Below are 17497 nucleotides of genomic sequence, written 5' to 3'. Positions count from 1 at the left end.
CATGTCTTGACAATATGTACTTGTCACTTTCAAGTACTTGCTTGAAACCACAATTATTTAAAACCATACCAGACAATAAGTTCTTACGAATACCAGGTACAAATAAGACATTATCCAAATACAAACTTTTTCCGGAAGTAAAAACTAAATTCACACAACCTAATCCTAGGATTGGTTCAGTTGCAACATTGTCCATCTTCACAATAGAGCCATCATCGATTGGTCTAAATTCCTTGAACCAACGACGATCTTTGCACACATGGCTTGTTGCTCCCGAATCAAACCACCAAGCAACATCATCATCCTGCACATAGAATGCATCAGATATTAGTGATACATAATTTGAATTCGTATTCGAATTAAAATTATTCACTACAATCTGACCTTGTTGCTTTTCAGGATCATTAGACCCACTTGGACCAGCCTTGTTCTTTCCTTTGAACACCCGGCAATCCCTCTTTAAATGACCAGGTTTCCCACACTTCCAACATGACAATTTTGTCTGTTTGTTTGGACCTTTGTTCTTATTTCCTTGAAATTTTCGTTTGTTACCTTTAGCATTGTAATTTTGCTTAACTGTTCCACTTTCCTCTACCATATTAACGGAAGAGGAACCTGCTACGTTTTTATCATTGACTTTGTCAATTTCCTGAGCCCTCAGCGACTCCTCAATCATGAAATGACTACCGAGTTGAACCAGAGTCAACTCTTCCTTCTTATGTTTCAAGGTATGCTTGAAATCTTTCCAAGAAGAAGGCAGTTTATCAATTATAGATGAAACTGCAATGGATTCATCCATTTTCAAATCATGTTGAGTAAACTGACCCAAAATTCGCAGCAGTTCATTATATTGTTCCATAACAGGCCTCGAATCAATCATTTTGTAATTAAAGAAATTACTAACTAAGAATTTGTTACTTGAGGCATCTTCTGCCATATACTTGGATTCAAGAGAGTCCCATAATTCCTTAGAAGACTCAATATTTTGATAAATATCAAAGAGAGAGTCAGACATACCGTTCAAAATGTGTCCACGACAAATGTAATCGTCGTTCTCCCATTTCGAACGCTTCCTTGTTTGATCCAGAATTTCGTCTTCCATATACACCGGCATAGGTGTACTCAGCACATACACCACATTCAATGTTGTCAAGAGAAAGTGCATCTTCTTCTGTCATCTTCTGAAATCCTGCCCTTCAAACTTGTCCAACTTCGCAAACTTGCTTGTCATCTTCGAACTATCGTTCGTCATCTCGAAAGATTTGATTCAATCTTTTGTTGGTTAATTTGAAAATCGAGATGATACTGGATAAATCTGAAGTCGTGTATAACACTTTCAGATTGAATCAAATTTCGGGGTTCAATCAAAATTGTTCAATCGGATAAAATCAGAAGATTATAATTCAAGAGTTTTGTTTTGGTCTTGTATGTTTTGTCACCCGTTATGCTTTCTGAACCAGAATGATTATTTATGATCAAAGAAAAGGTGGTTTTTGGCGGTTGATGAAAGTTATTTCTTTAAAAATTGCAGTTGATGGAAGTTTTAGTAACTTCCATGTAACTTCCAACCGTTGATGGAAGTTTTAGTAACTTTCATGTAACTTCCAACATTTGCCTAAACCAAACATCTCGTTATTACATTAAAACAAGCGTGCACTCTTATTTTAACATAATAAAGAGATCAATTACACTAAAATGTCCAACAAATAGTGAATAACTGAAAATAATTCCCAGCAATGATTTTGTCTAAATCATGTGTAAATGTTTATATTGTAATACTGTAATGGATACCCGCATTTCCCTCTTATTCAGTTTCTCTTAGACCATATTGAGCATAATACATAGAACATTCTTATTCCATGTAGGAAACTGCAAGTAAAAAGACCATTATCATTTCAAATCCACATATGATCCATCAAGTCCATATTTTCGTGTGACATCTTGCTCTGTATAGTTATTATAATTACAGTTTACAATTATAATAATGATACATACATCATTGAATTACAACAAACACAACAATAGCAAATTCTACCACCAATGTGAATCCTCTGTAACAAATCATAGGACACGTGACCTAATCTTGGATGTCATCCTCCCATATGCTTCAAATACCAAATTGACATCAAAGATGAGTCAAAACTGTCTGACTGAAAATTTTCTATTACAAGCCTAACTGTACACCACAGATTGAAACTTATGCGGGTGCATAAAATACCAAGGCTACCAAAGATGCTATCACTAAAGCAAACAAGGAAACCTCTTGCCTAGCACCAGCATTCGGTAACCACGGATAAGCATCAGGTGGTGGCATTACACAGTTGTCACCGTTGAAGTAGATCCTTCGAGGAAAAGCCCAACCCTTATCAAAAGTAAAAGTTGCTTTATCCTTTCGGAAGAGTAGCTCTGATTGAACATTGCCATTAGGGCCAGCTTGGTTTAGAAAATCATTATAGAACTTAACTCCCCACAGCATTGCAGTATCATCTGTTAAAAGCAACTTAAGATCAGTAATTACCTTCTCGTTTATGAAAATAAGAGTAAAATGTTTTATGAAGAATTAAGATAACATTTTCACAGTATTTAAGAAAATTTTTAACTCCAGAAACTGAAACAAGTTGAGATCGCACTTACTTATTGAACCATAAGGAGTCAATGACTTGTAGTTGAAACTGAACAGTTGAGTCAGATTGTCAAAGTTTGGATGTTGAACAACCATGTTCCATTCAGAATAATTCATCCTGTAATTATAATTAGTAATAGTAACCTTCACACGCCAGTACTCCTTGTAGTTAAGCTTAACATGCCAGTGGATACTGACTGGGCACATATGATGAGTACATTGAACCAAAGGTGAAAAGTTATTCTTCCCAGAGCCAGCAACAACTGATGCCAAATGTGGTGTATCTGGACTGTGTAACCACACAGAAAGGAAATATATGAGTGCACAACTTAGTAGCTAGAAGGAATTCACAGTACACTGAGTGGTGGAAACCTACTCTACACAAGTCCCTGACTGAGATGAGTTACTTTGGCAGCCACATGCACATGTTAGGCAGGGAACAAGGGTATCATTATAGAAAGATGAAAGTGAGACACAACAAGAGGGAGTTTTTTGAGCCAGAAATTGTGAGTATGTGCATGTCACATTCCATGTCACTGCAATAAACAAGAGTGATGTTATGGATATAGTAAATTGCCAGAATTTTCTGATAGTTACTAATACCAACTGTAAACTTCAATTGTTTTAAATTTAAGCAGAGAATTAGCAACATGATTCCCGGATTTTGTTACCAACAAAACCTTGTTAAAAGAAGAGTTTGAGGTTGGTCGGAGGCAGGAGAAAAATAGCTAATCATATTGAGATCTGTGAAAATGACATAAAAAGTCCTATAACTTACTCAGTGCTTGGGTCACTCTCCTTTTGTCTGAAGTAATGAATTTAGTGGGTGCCACAATCTTAGCTGGCCCACAAGTATAACCTGGTCCTGGTGCTTTCAAGGTGAAGTTTTTTGGGACTTTGACAGTTCTATTTGTGGTTCCAGCTCTACCAACACTGACTTGAAATGAGGAAACTGCATTGGTTGGATCCTGCACCCATGAACTGAGCACCCCACCTTTGCAGCAATTTGCAATTTGTTGATTGTAAGGTGTTCCAGGTAGCAAATCTACAACCGTCGGATCTTTCTTACAGCAATGTGGAATGCCTCCCTTAAATTTTGAACAATCCCCTTGTTCAGTGGTCTGCCCTCCCATCATGCTCCATATTACCTCCTTTTTTGCCCATGTCCATCCCATTGACCAGCCAGGTGAAGCGATATGACGATATTGTTGGAAGTTGTTCATCGTAACAACAGCCTGTATATTCAATTGTTTCTTAGATATCTAAATAACTAATGGATTAAAACTAAGCTAAAGTCACTTTAAAGGGCTATAGCCACTGAATTAAATAAATTCATATGTAAACTTGAGTTTATTGACCTTATTCAATGATTTAGAAATTTCAATAGTAAATAGTAAATACAAACCAAAAAAATTGTTGTAATGCAGCTCAGAAGTGAAATTAAATAGTCACATTTCTAATTGGAATGAAATGATTTTGGTTTTTCAAAACGTTAAGGTCATTGCATAATCCAAGTAAGAATTGATAGATGACATGAGATGAAGCTGACATGAACTTGCAGATTCATCACAAAAGATGTGAGCAACCAATGGAAAGAAAAGGAACAAAAAACATTTCAACACCATGCATAATGCACAACAGATGGTTTGCTTCTCAAATTAATAGGTGATATTGTAAAAAAACTATACTTACCACATATCCATCTGGGGTCCAACTTATAATATCCCATTTGATTGTGATATTCCCATTTGGGTCGAGTGGATCATAAGCATCTGAAACATAAACAGACAATTAAACAGTGGAAATTAAGTAAACAGAAAGGAAAGAAGCAAAGTAAATATTGAGCCTCGAAATATTCATATAATGATACACACAATAGAAATTATGATACAGACACAATTGCTAGACTTGCTTAAATAGTCACAGAAAAGTAAAGCAAACAAGCAAACATATTGTTTAAGTCAAGGGGCTGGTGAAGCTATATATAGTTCTTCATTTTTAGATATTTAATTCTTATAGCATGTATGATTCATGACTCCATTCTTTACACCAAAGATATCTAATAACCTCCTTCCATTTACAGCCAAAACTGATCACCATCAGTGATCGCCAACTCGTGCACGGTTTTCCCAATTACAGGAGTTCTTAGGCACAAATTCCGTGTTAGCAATCATAATTTAAACTTAAAACATATTCCAAACTCCAAAAGGGGACAGAAAATTACTTCTCACTTGACTCAACGAAAATTCAAATACAAAATCAATACTTACTAAAAGAATAATAGTCAGAAAACAATTTTCATTTATTCATTTGTTAAAAATCTAAATCTTTACAGCAACAAAACAAGTTAAACGGCATATTTTCCACTTAAATAATTCGTACCAACAAGATTACCCACCAGAAGCTAACAAATGATAAAAAAAAAAAAGTTTCCACATTCGGACAAAACCCACTTTCTTTATCAAATTCGAAGAACAAAGGTTCCATCTTTCACAAGCCTTCATTTCAAAAGCCAACAACAGGGCGTAAGGTCCACGCAGTATAGAATGAATACCGCAGAAAATGGAAACAGTAGAGCATCTAACGAAAACTGAACAGCCCCTCAAACAAAAAACCGCATAACCAATCAAAATTTCAACTTTTCAAGACATAAACAAGGAAAAAAAAGGAAAAAAAAAAATAGTAATGAGGTGAACCTGTAGAAGTAAAGCAAGTACAAGACAGCAGAGCCAAGAACAAAATGCAAGGAGTTGCTTTTGGTAACAGAAAGAAGCCCATTTTTGTGGCTGCAAGATGTTAGTGCTCTGAGTTCTTGCCAGGATAGTTCAAGATCTATGATAGACAGAGAAGACTAGAAATAAAGAGAAAAAGTAGAGAGAGAAAGTGAGGAAAAAAAAAATAAGAGGCAGAAACTGAGTGTCTGGTTTGTCCCAGTTGGCTCATCATCTGTTTAAGAAAGGTATATATGCACTTATGCACGTACCTAAACTCATTATTGGCGGTGTTCTGTGAGGAAAAAAAAAGAGTACAACTATATATTGCTTTTTTTTATATATACATAAAATATTGTTTTTCCTTGCAATTTTTTTTATGATAAACTCATTCACTTTTACAAAAAATTAAATATTGTTGTGTAAAGCAAAATGGTAGTAATGGATTCTGCCTGCAAGATAATGACAAAAGAATCAGTTAATACTCAGCAAAAGTTATGATAAAAGTGGTACATGATTAGTCGTATGATAGAACCATCCTATCACATAAATTTGCGTAAATAATAAATCCATCATATGTTGAATAAGATTTAAGGAGGATGCAGGTGAAAAATAAAAAATTATATAATAGTGAAAGTTGTAATGTATGATATGATTATTAATTTTCTTAATTTTTAATGAGTTGATAATGTAAAAGTTTTTATATTTATAATGTGTTGAAATTAAAATCATTTTTGTTTGCATCAAATTAACTAAAAAAATTATTTGCATTGTTTCTTTGAACTCAAGTGATAAAAATGTAGTACAATGAATTATAAAGTAGTTCCCAACATATAATATAACTTGCCATGTGGTTTATCACTTTTGACTTTCCTCACCGGTATGTCTATTCTCCTGTTCCCCTTGCGTTTCTTAATGAAATGAATCTTATTACATTCATACATTCAATTGGAAAACAAGAATTAGTTTCGAAAACTCGAAGAACCTACTTAATTTTATGGACGTAGTAAAGAACAAGGGTTTTTTTTTTTTTCTAGAAGAGAAAACTCATACTCAATGTCCAATATTTATACTATTTTAGTATAATTAATTCCCATTTAGTTAGACTTGTAAGATGACATCACAAAGTAGTTTTCATTGGACCTGCCCTTTATTAATTAATGTGTATTTTTAGGGTTGAATTAATTCATACATTATAAATTTGAGTCTTCATTTTTTTAATGCAAAGAGAATTTTTAATGTGTTTTTTCCTTTGTAATTTCACAATCATTTAGTAGGTATTTTTACTTTTTATTTTCAGCGATTATTATTTTTATTGAAATTTTTATGTAAAAATTATAAGTTTATAAATCTCAACTTAATTATTTTAAATTTTATATTAAAATTTATCTTTTATTTCATATCTCTCTCACACAAAAACACACACTTTTTTCTTTACCCAAAGGCCAGCTGAATAATTTTTTTTATTATGTGAGTAAGCGATACAAGATATTTTCAGATTTTATTCAATAATGTTATTCAAAACAAGTTACCATTATACAAGAAATGATTTATCATATAATGTCTCGTAAAGTAGTGTTATTGCAATTTTTTGTGTAAACACGTTTTTACTTTTTAGTAGTATTTTTTATTCAAAACCTAAATTTATGTACTTTTGAAATGCTTTCCATTAAAAAATAAAATTAATAAAGGAAGTCAAACTTTAGTTGCACCTACCATATAAATGGGGTTTTCCTCATCGTTTTAAATTGCATAGAGGAACAAAAAGAAGTAGACGAAAACAGATTAATTAATAGTATAAACAGCTATTGATTAATCCCCATCATTATCAAACCAAGTCAGAAGATTCATGAAAGCAACCTGTGGCATTCGGTCAGCTCTTCCATAATTTGTTCTGCTTCATATTTATTTATCAAATTAAAGAAATTGACGTTTTCTGAACTATAATGCTATATAATACACGTGTCGTGTCGTGTCGTGGTTGGATAAAAAAATGTGTACAAAACCCTGAGTAGCTTGTTGTGTCGGTGGAAGGAGGTAATTGGTCTCCGACACTACCGGGCTCACTCAGCTTCTGATAATACCTTACCGACGGAATTAGACTCTCCTAATGTAACCACTTCGTCTTTATAACATGATTTTTTTTTTTTGGGAAATAGGCAATATATAACTAGCATTTAAATTCTTTGTTTTTTAATGAATAAATATCAATTATTAGTTTGTTAATTTTCGTTAGTGAGATGATTAAATATGTAACTCTTTTCTCCTTTTCTTCCTTCTTAATCACTCAATCAATCTTATATGTCACAACATTTAAACTCATTTAAATATAGAAATTAAAATATTTTACTATAATTTTCAATGATAGAAAATAATATTTAATTTGACTTAAAATTAAAAATAATAGCATACTCAACATATTTATAAAAAAATAAAAATTAACATTTTAAAAAAATGCTATTTAAGTAAGAATATATATATATATATATATATATATATATATATATATAGTATGTGTATCTTGTTTTGGAAATAAAAATAATAAATCAATAGTCAGTTAACGACCAAATAGTTAAAATGCTATATATTTTACATTTTTGTTAGGAAAAAAATTAAATAAAGAAATTCTAAAACATAAAATAATTTTAGACGCGTAGATGTTAATAGTGATTCATGATCTCAATACATAATATTTTCAAGATAAATATTGCTTTGCCAATATTTTTTTCATAATTTATTATTAGTATTTTTTTAGCGGAATTTATTATTAATATATTAGCAATTTATTTTAATGAATAATTTCATTAAAAGGTGTTTGTTGGGTGTGAAGATTTTGTGTTAATTTTTTTCTTCTAAAAATTAATAGTTTATACTTTTTTACGTTGATATTCTCAAAAAATAACAAAGTAAAATGATATATTTCTAGAGGTTCTCTCTCTAACTAAAAATTGTGGTAGTATAATATGCAATATTAATTATTATCGTTTTCCGAAGCACAAGACAATGAAACGCAACCAAACAGCTCCCGGCAAGCTCGTATGTTTAACATTTCGCATAGAAAAATATACAACTAGACATATGATCCAAGAGAAGTCTGAAGTAAGAATTGTTTTTCGTTAACTTGTCATGTTGTGTGTCACAGTGTAAGAATAAAAGAAACACGAATGCCAGCTGTTGTGAGTGGGCATTTAAAAAGTCTTTCACATGCTTTTTTTTTTTAATTATTTTGTTTGATACATATGGTTTTTCATTTTTTGTTGTTGGGATTTGGAAATATACCTATTATGCATATGCCATTTTTTAGGAATGTAATTTTTAGTAAATTTCATAAACTCAATGGTTCGCCGAAAATATTTTCAGTGATATTCTAGGACATGTGACAATGTATTTTGATAAAGAGGAAACATGTTTTCGAGACATGGATTCGTTAAGTAATATCCATTGTTGAGCAAATACAGAGTAGTAACTTTAGTCAAGGTGGGATGAGAATAGTCAAACTGCTCCTGTCCCATCTCATTGCCCTGCCTATATATTCATCACCTTAAGATCGTGTATAAACATTGTCTCATAGGAGTATCACCCTAAGATTATTACAAAGTAATCAAGTTTAAGAGTGTCTTTCATCAGAAAAAAAAGAAGATAAAAATGACACAAATCTGTCTCGAACACTATATCTAACACTAATAGTTCGTTTGGTTTAGGAAAAAAAGTGAAAACAAAAAAAAAGAATAAAGAGAATAAAAGATTATTTTTAAGTCGAAAGGAAGATAAACTTTCCCCATTCATAATATTGAAACTAAAATTAGTTTTAAATAATAAATTTCTAAAAGGAAAAAAAATAGAGATTTATATCTTTAAAAGGAACAAACAAAGCAGAGATTACAAGGCCAAAACTAGTTATTGTTATCACGAAAACAAGCTACATACGAACCCATAGAACCAAATATTTAACTGCACTCTAAACGTTTTTTTTATAATCAAACATCCTAATTTTTAGTCAAACCAAGTTAACTAGAATTAATAAGCACATTTCATTGTGATTTAACAAGATGTAAGAAATCACATTAATTACAATTGTGTTGACTTTTGCTAAGTGGCTACATATAGGTTCAACATTTTTTTTATGTATCAACTGTTGGCTACAGATAGGTTCAACATTTTTTTTATGTATCAACTGTTGGAAGCCCACGTTAACTTCACATTGCACGTTTTTTTTATATTTTATTATTTTGGAAAATTTAGTTATTTTTGAAGTTGGTTCATTTTTCATCCATATTCAATTCATATCTTTGCAATATATTTGCAACCACCTTCAGTAATAAATCACGTACTGATAACTTCCTATCTCACGTACTGATAACAAGTTGAGCTCTGTGATGGACAGATCCTATAAATAGGATGGGGTGCTCTCAGTTTTGTATCACCAAACCCACTTCTCTATTCAGAAAAAAAAAAATACACCATTTATTCAGAGTGAGTAAGGGTCTAGAAGAACAAAATTGTCTTTCAAGTCCGTGTGTATGCCGCTTCGCGTTCGATTTGCAATGGCTGGAGGTACGCTCGTAACATTTAATTTCCGCTGTTTGATCTGAAAATGTCATTTAAATTGATTTGTATGTTTAGATCAGTATATGTATATTTTTTTTCATTTGGTATCAGAGCCTATTAGTACCTCTATCTTGCTTATTGGGTGTTTCCTATTATGCGAAGTTTATTTTCTGAGTATATGGGTGTTATGTTTTAAGCCTCCTTAATTAAAAATAACATCAAAATTAGGAATGATATGAGTTTTCTAATTTTTCTATGATTTAAAACGTATTTTTGGGTGTCTAAAATGCATATAATGATGTGGGTTTTTCAAATGTAAAAATATACATATACTGATCTAAACATGCAAATCAATTTAAATGGCATATTCAAATCAAACAACGGAAATTAAATGTTACGAGCGTACCTCCAACCATTGCAAATCGAACGCGAAGCGGCACACACACGAACCTGAAAGACAATTTTGTTCTTCCAGACCCTTACTCACTCTGAATAGATGATGTATTTTTTTTTCTGAATAGAGAAGTGGATTTGGTGATACAAAACTGAGAGCACCCCATCCTATTTATAGAGTCTGTCCATCATAGAGCTCAACTTGTTATCAGAACGTGAGATAGAAAGTTATCAGTACATGAGATAAAAGATGAGTACGTGATTTGTTACTGAAGGTGGTTGCAAATATATTGCAAAGATATGGGTTGAATGTGGATGGAAAATGGACCAGATTCAGAAATAACTAAATTTTCCAAAATAATAAAATATAAAAAAAAGTGCAACGTGAACTTAACGTGGGCTTCCAACATTCTCCCACTTGGTCCATTTAACTCAACATCAACCATAATAAGAAACATAATATATGAGTCATGGCGATAGGTCCTCTGATGATGAGTAGTATCTTCCATGTACCACAATATATCAAGTCTCTCAACACTAGCTCTCAACTTAATGAATAAACCATATGTTTATTCTATATCTAAATCGAATGATTTTTCTCGAAATAAATAAATATGTGCACAAAACCATATGAGAAAATATCTAACTGAATAAGAATTTCATTGAAAATAACAAATGTACGTACAATGAAATTACATCATGGAACCAAGTCCCATTCGTACTACATGATCCTTAAAATTCTTTGGTGGCATGCCTTTAGTTAAAGGATCAGCAATCATCAACTTAGTGTTGACGTGTTCAATGACCACTTTCTTTTCTTTAACACGTTCTCTTATGGCTAAGTACTTGATTTCAATGTGCTTACTTCGGCTTCCATTTTTGTTATTTTTAGCCATAAACACCGCAACAAAGTTGTCACAATACAACTTTAATGGCCTAGAAATAGAGTCCACAACTCTAAGGCCAGATATGAAACTCTTCAATCATACACCATGCGAGGTAGCCTCAAAACAAGAAACGAACTCAGCCTCCATAGTGGAAGTAGCAGTTAAGGTTTGCTTGGCACTTCTCCAAGATACAGCTCCACCGACTAACATAAAAATATATCCAGATGTTGATCTTCGTGAATCAATGCAACCAGCAAAGTCTGAGTCGGAGTAGCCAATCACTTCCAGACAATCAGTTTGTCTGTACATGAGCATGTAATCCTTTGTTCCTTGAAGATATCTCATCACTTTATTTGCAGCTTTCCAGTGGTCAATACCTGGATTACTTTGATATCTTCCCAAGACTCCAACAGCGAATGCAATATCAGATCTAGTGCAAACCTGAGCATACATAAGGCTTCCAACTGCTGAAGCATATGGAATATTTTTCATGTGTTCCCGCTCAAAATCATTTTTAGGACATTGACTCAAAGCAAGTTTGTCACCCTTCATAATGGGAGCTACACTTGGTGAACAATCTTTCATATTAAATCTCTCTAAAACTTTGTTGATATAGGTTTCTTGAGACAAGCCTAAAATGTCTCGAGATCTTTCTATATGGATCTTTATGCCTATGACATAAGATGCCTCTTCCATATCCTTCATATCAAAGTTCTTTGAGAGAAATTGTTTCACTTCATATAGCATACCCTTGTCTTTAGTCGCAAGCAGAATATCATCTACGTATAATACAAGGAAACAAATCTTACTCCCACTGACCTTCTGGTATATACAGTGATCCATGACATTCTCTTCAAAGTTGAATGAAGAAATGACCTCATGAAATTTTAAATACCACTGGCAGGAGGCTTGTTTCAATCCATAGATGGACTTATTAAGCTTGCAGACTAAGTGCTCACCAACACTAGATAAGAATCCCTCAGATTGTTTCATGTAAACCTCTTCTTCTAGATCACCATTCAGGAACGTCATTTTCACATCCATTTGAATCAGCTCAAGATCTACTAATGCCAAAATTACTTGAAGAGAGTCTTTCTTAGATACAGGGGAAAAGGTCTCTCTGTAATTGATTCCTTCTCTTTGAGTGAATCCTTTAGCAACAAGTCTTACCTTATGTCTCTCAATGTTGCCTTCTGAGTCTTTCTTTGTTTTGAAGACCCATCTACATCCGATGGCTTTTACACCAACAGGCAACTCAACGAGATCCCAAACTTGGTTAGATGCCATAGAATCCATCTCATCCCTCATAGCATTATACCACAAATTTGATTCCTTAGAACTCATGGCTTGTGAAAACGTCTCAGGATCATTTTCGACTCCAATGTTGTAGTCTGATTCTTGTAGGTACACTACATAATCACTAGGAATTGCTGTCTTTTTTACTCTAGTAGATCTTCTTAATGTTGTTTGGTCATCTTGCTGAGGAACTTGTTCAAATGGTTCTTCACCAGTTTGTTCAATATCATCATGTTGTTCCTCACAAACAACTTGATCTACATGATCACTTTCAACAGCTTGTGGAACTTCAATCACTGGTTGTCTAACACCCATTTTAACTTAAGGGGTGGGAATGACTACCAACCTATTACTTGTCCCAGAAGGTTCAGCTTCATAGTGATCCCTTTCAGAAGAAATGTTCTGAAATTGATCACTCCCACTGATCAAGTCATTTTCAAGAAACTTTGCATTCCTTGATTCCACAATCCTAGTGTTGTGGGATGGACAATAGAACCTATAACCCTTTAGACCTTTCAGCATATCCAATAAAATACCCAGTAATAGTCTTAGGGTCTAGTTTCTTCTCTTGTGGATTATAAATTCTTACTTCAAACGGGCATCCCCAAACGAGTATATGTCGCAAACTTGGTTTCCAACCCTTGAATAACTCAAAAGGTGTCTTTGAGACAGCCTTGGTTGGAACTCGGTTTAATATATACGCAGCCGTCTTAAGAGCATCAATCCACAAAAATTGAAGAAGCTTTACATTACTCCTCATGCTTCTCACCATGTCTAATAAGGTTCGATTTCTTCATTCTGCCACACCATTCTGATCCGGAGAACAAGGCATAGTGTATTGGGCAACAATCCCATGTTCTTGAAGAAATTTCGCAAATGAACCTGGTGCTTGTCTATCCTCTGTGTATCTACCATAGTACTCCCCACCTCTATCTGATCTCACGATCTTAATTTGTTTTCCACATTGTTTCTCAACTTCAACCTTAAAAACTTTAAAGGCATCTAAAGCTTCATTCTTAGAATGAAGTAAGTAGAGATACATATATCGTGAATAATCATCTATAAAGGTTATGAAGTATTTCAGACTATTTGCATCCATGTCTGGACAACATATGTCTGTATCTATGATTTCTAATAAATTAGAACTCCTCTTTGCACCCTTTTTAGACTTGTTAGTTTGCTTACCCTTAATGCAATCTACACAAGTCTCAAAATCAGCGAAATCCAAAGTACTAAGTACTCCTTCATTTACTAATCGCTTGATTCTCTCAATAGAGATATGTCCTAATCTCCGGTGCCACAACATAGAGGATTCTTCATTCACAATACATCGTTTTAACCCAACAGAAACGCGCATAGAAGTAGCGTCGCTTTTCAATTCAATCGAATAAAGACCATCAACCAATTGACCACAACCAATAATTTCAGATTTGTTTAGTAAATTAAAATCAAAGTCTGTAAAATTAAAATAAAATCCCAAAGGTGGAAGTTTAGAAACAGAAATTAAGTTTTTACAGAAACTAGGAACATAAAAAACTTTCTCCAAATGTAATTTAAAGCCACTACTTAAAACTAAGACGCACGTTCCAATGGCCTCTACATGCGAGCTCATCCTACTCTCTGAGTAGATGCACTGCTCACTTCCCACTGGCTTCCTTAGGCTTTCCATACCCTGCAAGGTATTAGAAACATGGATTGTAGAACCAGAGTCAATCCACCATGTATTATGATTCACATTAATCATATTAGATTCATAACAAACAAAAGTGAATGGTGTACCTTTCTTCTCAAACCAACTTTTAAATTTAGAGCAGTCCTTCTTCATGTGTCCTTTCTTTTTACAGAAGAAACACGTTGACTTCTTTTTAATTGTTGGTTGAGTCGAAATCCTTCCTTTATTGGTGCCTACAGACTTCTTCCTATCCTTTCCAGAAGTAGAAGTAGTCAAATTTACCTTCTCACCCTCTTCCATTATCAATCTTTCCTCTTCTTGAACACACATGGTCATCAATTCATTAATAGACCATTTATCCTTATGTGTGTTGTAGGAGATTTTAAAGGGTGTATACTGTTGAGGTAGGGTGCACAAAATGAAATGTACCAGGAAGGATTCAGACATGGTAACTTCCAGGGTTTTCAACTGAGCCACTATGTCCCTTAAGCGCATGATATGTTCACGCACACCCCTCGTTCCAGTAAGCTTAATGGAAGAGAATTGCATAATGAGTGTGCTAGCAAGCGACTTCTCAGAGGTCGTAAATTGTTCATCAATGGCTTTCAATAGATCTCTGACCTTATCATGCTGGTCAACTGAACCCCGGATACTAATGGATATGTTGGTTTTTATGAACATAACGGAGAGACGATTAGATCTCTCTGTTGGGATTTTGTGACTCCAACAACATATGGTTGAAGTGCGGAAGCGGGAATCTTTGTAGGCTATAGCTCAACAACAAAAGCCTATAGAATATTCTTGCCACAAAGTAATAAAGTTATTGTTAGCAGAGATGTGCTATTCTTTGAAGAAGAAAAATGGAGCAAGGAAAGTGAGAAGCTTCAAGTTCAGGAGGAGAGCGAAGAAGGTGTGGATGACCAGCAAGTTAGAGGAACTAGATCTCTCTCTGATATTTATCAAAGATGTAATGTTGCTGTAATGGAGCCTGTAGACTACAATGAAGCTGCAACTGATTCGAAGTGGGTAAGTGCAATGAAGGAGGAGCTTGATATGATTGAAAAACATCAAACATGGGAGCTCACGGAGAAACCTAAAGATAAAAATGTCATTGGAGTGAAATGGGTTTATAGAACCAAGCTTAATGTTGATGGTTCTGTAAACAAACATAAGGCGAGGCTTGTTGTGAAGGGATATGCGCAGATGTTCGGGGTAGACTTCTCAGAAACTTTTTCTCCGGTTGCCAGGTTGGATACCATAAGGCTGTTGTTAGCTCTTGCTGCACAAAAAGTTGGATTATACATCACATGGATGTTAAATCAGCCTTTTTGAATGGGCACTTGGAAGAAGAAATTTTTGTAGAGCAGCCTGAAGGATTTGTAGTTCATGGACAGGAGGAGAAAGTCTATCGGCTGAAAAAGGCCTTGTATGGCTTAAAGCAGGCCCCAAGGTCTTGGTATGGCAGAATTGATGCACATTTGATAAGCTTAGGCTTTGAAAAATGTCTAAGTGAGTTTACCTTGTATGTCAAGAAGACGGATGCTGGAATAGTCATTGTCTCCTTGTATGTTGATGACTTACTTATGACAGGAAGTTCAAAGGAGCTGATTGAAGAGTTTAAAGGAGGAATGAAAGAAGCCTTTGAAATGACTAATCTTGGAAAAATGTCATTTTTCCTTGGTATGCAGGTGCAACAAGATAGAGGTGAAGTCTTTGTAAGTCAAGAAAAATATGCAAAGGAAATTCATAGAAAGTTCAAGATGGAGGAATGCAAGCCAATTGCAACGCCAATGAATCAAAAGTTGAAATTCAGCAATGAAGATGGAGCTGAAAAGGTTGATGAAAAACTGTACAGGAGCTTAATAGGATGTCTGATGTATTTGACTGCAACCAGGCCAGACATTACCTATGCAGTAAGCTTGTTGTCACGATATATGCACTGTGCTAGTGAGATTCATTTTAAGGCAGCTAAAAGAATCCTGAGATATATCAAGGGTACTATTGGTTATGGAGTGAAGTTTCAGCCAGTAAAAGATTTCAGTCTTTATGGATATTCAGATAATGATTGGGCTAGGAGTAATGATGACATGAAAAGCACTTCAGGCTACTGTTTCACATTTGGTTCTGGAGTTTTTTCATGGTGTTCAAAGAAGCAAGATGTCATAGCACAATCTACCGCTGAAGCCGAATACGTAGCAGCTGTTACAGCTGCAAATCAAGCAATTTGGCTTAGAAAACTTATGGCTGATCTACACATGGAGCAAAAGGAGAGTACACAGGTTCATGTTGATAATCAAGCTGCAATTTCAATTTCTAAGAACCCTGTGTTTCATGGGAAAACAAAACATTTTAAGATAAAGTTGTATTTCCTAAGGGAGGTGCAAAAGCAAGGTGACGTGCAGCTGCTATATTGCAAAACTGAAAATCAACTTGCTGATTTTTTAACAAAATCACTTCCTCAAGCAAGATTTGAGTATCTTCGACAAAAACTTGGTGTATGTTGCCGTTGAGTCAAGGAGGAGATTGTTGGGATTTTGTGACTCCAACAACATATGGTTGAAGGAGTCAAATCAGTTAAATAAAGACATGTTCCTATGCTATATTTTAGGAGGATTTTATGCATGGTTTAGTTAATTAGCTTAGCAGATATCTCTCAAGTTTGTTTACATTTCTGTTTTTAATTTGTAGTATAAATATTTGCTGTTTATGCTCAATAAAATTATCAGTTCCCTTTCATCTTCTTGTCTCTTATACTTTAAATCCTACACCCTCCCACTTTTCCTAATTTTGAGTCAAACCAAGTTAACTATGATTAATAAGCACAGTTCATTATGATTTAACAAGACGATGTAAGAAATCACATTAATTACAATTGTGTTGACTTTTGCTGAGTGGCTACAGATAGGTTCAACATTTTTTTTATGTATCAACCTGTTAATTCTCTAGATGTAAATGTGCTGGACTTTTTTTTCCCCTCAATCTTTACAATACAAATAAGCACTTAAGACTATTGATGACCTTTATAGGTGTGTTGTGGTTAAAGCGTTCAAGGATTTTTTATTTCATCTTTTAAATATAACAAAAATTTTGTGACACTACATGGTGGAAATCATGGAGAAAAAAGATTGGAATAGTTACAAAATTCCCCATATTAAAGAAAGCAATGATTCACTTTGACTCGACTGAAAGGTGATCCCTTATTATTGGAAGAAGTACTACTTGATAGATGTTTATGGATTAAGTCTCGTTTTGCTCATTAATAAATTACTAGTGTTTTGTATTGTTGTTATCTTATGTTAGATGCATTTGCTTTCCTTTCCTGAAATGATAAATACCTTACTGCAAAATGGGTTTTCTTGCCCAATTA

General features: G+C 33.9%; 1 protein-coding gene across 1 annotated transcript; it reads right to left on the bottom strand.

Annotated features, from left to right (window-relative positions):
* Positions 1 to 1828: 1828 nt before the first annotated feature.
* Positions 1829 to 5566, bottom strand: LOC114422742 (protein COBRA-like). Its single transcript, XM_028389245.1, has 6 exons — positions 5320 to 5566; positions 4316 to 4395; positions 3402 to 3858; positions 3000 to 3159; positions 2635 to 2912; positions 1829 to 2487 (listed from the first exon to the last, which is right to left on the bottom strand). The coding sequence occupies exons 1-6, from the start codon at positions 5399 to 5401 to the stop codon at positions 2198 to 2200; spliced, it is 1347 nt and encodes a 448-aa protein (XP_028245046.1). The 5' UTR covers positions 5402 to 5566; the 3' UTR covers positions 1829 to 2197.
* Between the last annotated feature and the right edge of the window lie 11931 nt (positions 5567 to 17497).

This window comes from Glycine soja, chromosome 8 (assembly GCF_004193775.1).
Source record: "Glycine soja cultivar W05 chromosome 8, ASM419377v2, whole genome shotgun sequence".
NCBI lineage: Eukaryota > Viridiplantae > Streptophyta > Magnoliopsida > Fabales > Fabaceae > Glycine > Glycine soja.
The sequence above is the reverse complement of the archived record's forward strand: the minus strand, read 5'-3'. Positions and strand labels throughout refer to the sequence as shown.

What these genes read in the sequence shown, in the direction of transcription:
- LOC114422742 (XM_028389245.1), bottom strand. Translation starts at nt 5,401, where the DNA reads ATGGGCTTCTTTCTGTTACCAAAAGCAACTCCTTGCATTTTGTTCTTG. An exon ending in TACTTGCTTTACTTCTACAG is followed by an intron (nt 4,396 to 5,319) that starts GTTCACCTCATT and finishes TTTATGTTTCAG; the next exon opens with ATGCTTATGATCCACTCGAC. An exon ending in GACTCCTTATGGTTCAATAA is followed by an intron (nt 2,488 to 2,634) that starts GTAAGTGCGATC and finishes TGCTTTTAACAG; the next exon opens with ATGATACTGCAATGCTGTGG.